The sequence below is a fragment of the Microplitis mediator genome, chromosome 9 (assembly GCF_029852145.1).
Source record: "Microplitis mediator isolate UGA2020A chromosome 9, iyMicMedi2.1, whole genome shotgun sequence".
NCBI lineage: Eukaryota > Metazoa > Arthropoda > Insecta > Hymenoptera > Braconidae > Microplitis > Microplitis mediator.
Window position 1 is genome coordinate 16,006,301 of NC_079977.1, and position 3,423 is coordinate 16,009,723.

The 3,423-nt window shown below is 31.9% G+C and overlaps 1 protein-coding gene across 1 annotated transcript; it reads left to right on the forward strand.

Moving 5' to 3' along the window:
* Positions 1 to 1,221: 1,221 nt before the first annotated feature.
* On the forward strand, positions 1,222 to 3,087 carry LOC130674807 (myb-like protein D). The gene is made up of 2 exons (XM_057480231.1): positions 1,222 to 2,395; positions 2,915 to 3,087. The coding sequence occupies exons 1-2, from the start codon at positions 1,489 to 1,491 to the stop codon at positions 3,031 to 3,033; spliced, it is 1,026 nt and encodes a 341-aa protein (XP_057336214.1). The 5' UTR covers positions 1,222 to 1,488; the 3' UTR covers positions 3,034 to 3,087.
* Positions 3,088 to 3,423: the final 336 nt, after the last annotated feature.

Here is a 3,423-nt window from a genome sequence, read left to right on the forward strand (position 1 = left end):
CACACACTATCCCACTTATTTTCCCACACATTCAGCCACACATTATTCCACACACTATCCCACTTATTTTCCCACACATTTAGCCACACGTTCAGCCATACATAATCCCACACATTTTCCTACGGATTTTTCAACACATTCTCTCACACATTTTCTCACACATTTAGCCACACATTTTCCTACACATTATCCCACGGAATTTCCAACACATTCTCCCACAAATTTTTCCACACATTTAGCCACACAATCAGACACAAATTTCCCCACACATTTAACCACACGCTATCCCACACACTTTCCTTCACATTTAGCCACATATTATCATACACACTTTCGCACAAATAATCCCACACATTTAGCCACACAATTAGACACACATTATCCCACACATTAAGCTACACATTTTCCCACAAATTATCCCACACATTCAGCCACACATTATCCTACGGATTTTTCTACACATTTTTCCATACATTTAGCCCCACATTTTCCCACACATTATCCCACACACTTTTTCATCAATTATCCCACACATTTTTCCACACATAATCTTACTCATTCAGCCACACATTATCCTACTCACTCAGCCACATATTATCCCACACATTATCGCACACACCCAGCCATGCATTATCCTATATATCGTCTCCTACTACTAGTCACTCTTGTTCGAGAAAAACTGCTAATTTAAGATTAAATTTATCATTATTCTTTGAAGATGAAGACAAACATTTTTTTTCGCTTCGAGTTGATCAAACATCATTGGGTGAGACACTTTTTTCATTTTTACTGTGTATGAGTATCAATTATTCTTTAAGATTAACATTTTATTATTTCATTTGTCTTTATTTTTTAAATTTTTTATTCTAAATTTTAATATTTTTAGTTTTTTTTGTTTGTATACATATATATACTTAAAATTCTAACACTTGAAATACGTCAAACCCAACATAAAATTGCAATAACATTTGTACCTATTAACAAAGAAATCAATTTATTGTTCAACTAATAAATTAATCTAATTGACTAATAAATGAATTACTTGATAAATTAATCAATTTATATCTAAATCAATGTATGCTCTGATTTTTTGGCCAAAAAATAGTACGTTCAGTATTATTTTGTCTAAACAATTTATTGAGCATACAAAATTTAATTATTGTCTCGTTGAATACAAAAACCAAATTCATCGTGGTAAACTGATTGCTCAAAATAGTAATTTTGGAATTTTAAATAGTAACTTTTTGTATTTTTTTTTATATTCTGTTATTCCATGATTCGTGATGAGCGGTTTATTCTTTTGATCTACTCGTCAATCCATTATTCGAACTCCCTGCTGTTTTCAAAATTTTATAAAATTTAAATAATTATTTAATTTTAGAGAATAAACAATGGTTGAAATCGCTAGAAGTCAACACTGATGGAGTTGTTATTGGGCAAGCTCAAACCTCTGTCAATAACGATTTATTTGGAATTTATACTGGGAATATGACGGATGGTTCTACAATTCAAAATTTTGACACCAACAATGCTGATTCTGACAATGCTGAAAACGATAATACTGATTTACAAAATGGAGATACTGATAACACAAACTGTGACAACACTCTCAATAATAATGCTGACATTAACAATACTGATACTGACGATATAAACTGTGACAAAATGGACATTAATAATACTGATACTGAAATTGTAGACTGTAGCAATACTTATACTAATAATAATGCTGACATTAAAAGTACTGATACTGATATTCCAGACATTGAGAAAACTTTTAATAACAATCCTGATACCGGCATTGTAGACTGTGACAAAACTTATGATAATGATAATAATACTGACATCAAAAATACTGATACTTATACTAAAGACTGTGACAAATCATGCACTGATAATACTAATATTAATGACGGTAATACTACCATAACTGACAACACTACTGATCCTGATATCAATACTACAGGTGATAATCACACTAATACTGATAAGACGAACTACGATAACACTGATAATAACAATATTTATATTAACAATACTAATAATAACTCAACTGACTACATCGAACCTACAAATAATACTACCAATTTTAATTTAAACGCAACAATTAATACTACTATTGATAACGAGACTAATAAGAACCAAACCAATGATGATAGTCTTGCATCTACGTTAAATTCAAGTAATACTCAAGTTGAAATATTATCACAAAGCGGAGTGTTTGTTTCGACTGAATCCTATGAAGAAATGGTTAAAATCACGAGTAACCCTAGAAAACTCACAAGACTTGTTTTAAAATCTGTATTTGGGAATGAGTTGCAAGTAATGAGCATAACTGGTCGGGGCAAAGGTGTTACGAAAGCTATTCCACCGAAAATTTTAAAAGCATGTCAAAGTAAACAACTTTTTGATATACTTGTTTCATTAACATAATTTTCGTTGATAAATACACGGAAAAAAAAATAGGTGCTACAATAGGATTTTGTCCTGTTGCTACAACAGGATTTTGTCCTGTTGCTACCACAGGATTTTGTCCTGTTGCTACCACAGGATGTGTCCTGTTGCTGTAACAGGAAAATCCTGTTCCCACAACAGGATTTTGTCCTGTTGCAGCACCTTTTTTTTCCGTGTAGCGTCTCGTAATCATGTAAATACCGGATTCTAGTTTACTGTTCTATTTACAGGCCTCGGCCGCAAAGTGTTAACATTGCAACACTTTTACTGATCTGCTTTTATGGTAGACAGGAATTTCTTTGCTGATTTGAACAAATAGAAAGCAAAGTTAAATTAACTAACTATTCAACTGAATAATTGTTGATATTCAATCGATTAATTATATATAATCATGCTATTATCTTGTTGATAATAACACTAATGAACTAAGAACAGGATTATTTATTACTTTTTTTTACAGAATTTGTGAAGCTTCAAACCTCACCCAAAGAATGGATAGGTCATGAAGCATTTCAAGTTTGTGTGACACAAATGTGTAATACTCTCAGTCATCCTAAGAGAGATAAGAAGGATGAATGAAGTTTTATGTGATGTGAAAAATATGGTTAATTATGTTGTAAAAAAATAAAATATTAGCACCACTTTTCCTTAAATGTTGTGTGAGGCCCCAAAATATTTTTTTAAAGATCCTGAGAATTTTTAATTTTGTCTCACAGTTGCTAGGTAATCTGTAAGACCCAATGGAGCCCGAGAAAGTACCTGGTAGAAGAGTTTTTTGTTTCAAGGCCCCAGAACTTTTTTTTAAAGATGCTGAGAATTTTAATTTTTGTCTGACAGCTGCTAGGGAGTCTGTAAGACACAATGGAGCCCGAGTAAGTAGTTAATAGTAGAGTTTTTTGTTTCAAGGCCACAGAACATTTTTTTAAAGATTCTGAGAATTTTTAATTTTGTCTCACAGCTGCTAGGTAA

What these genes read in the sequence shown, in the direction of transcription:
- LOC130674807 (XM_057480231.1), top strand. Translation starts at nt 1,489, where the DNA reads ATGACGGATGGTTCTACAATTCAAAATTTTGACACCAACAATGCTGAT. An exon ending in AATTTTAAAAGCATGTCAAA is followed by an intron (nt 2,396 to 2,914) that starts GTAAACAACTTT and finishes TTTTTTTTACAG; the next exon opens with AATTTGTGAAGCTTCAAACC.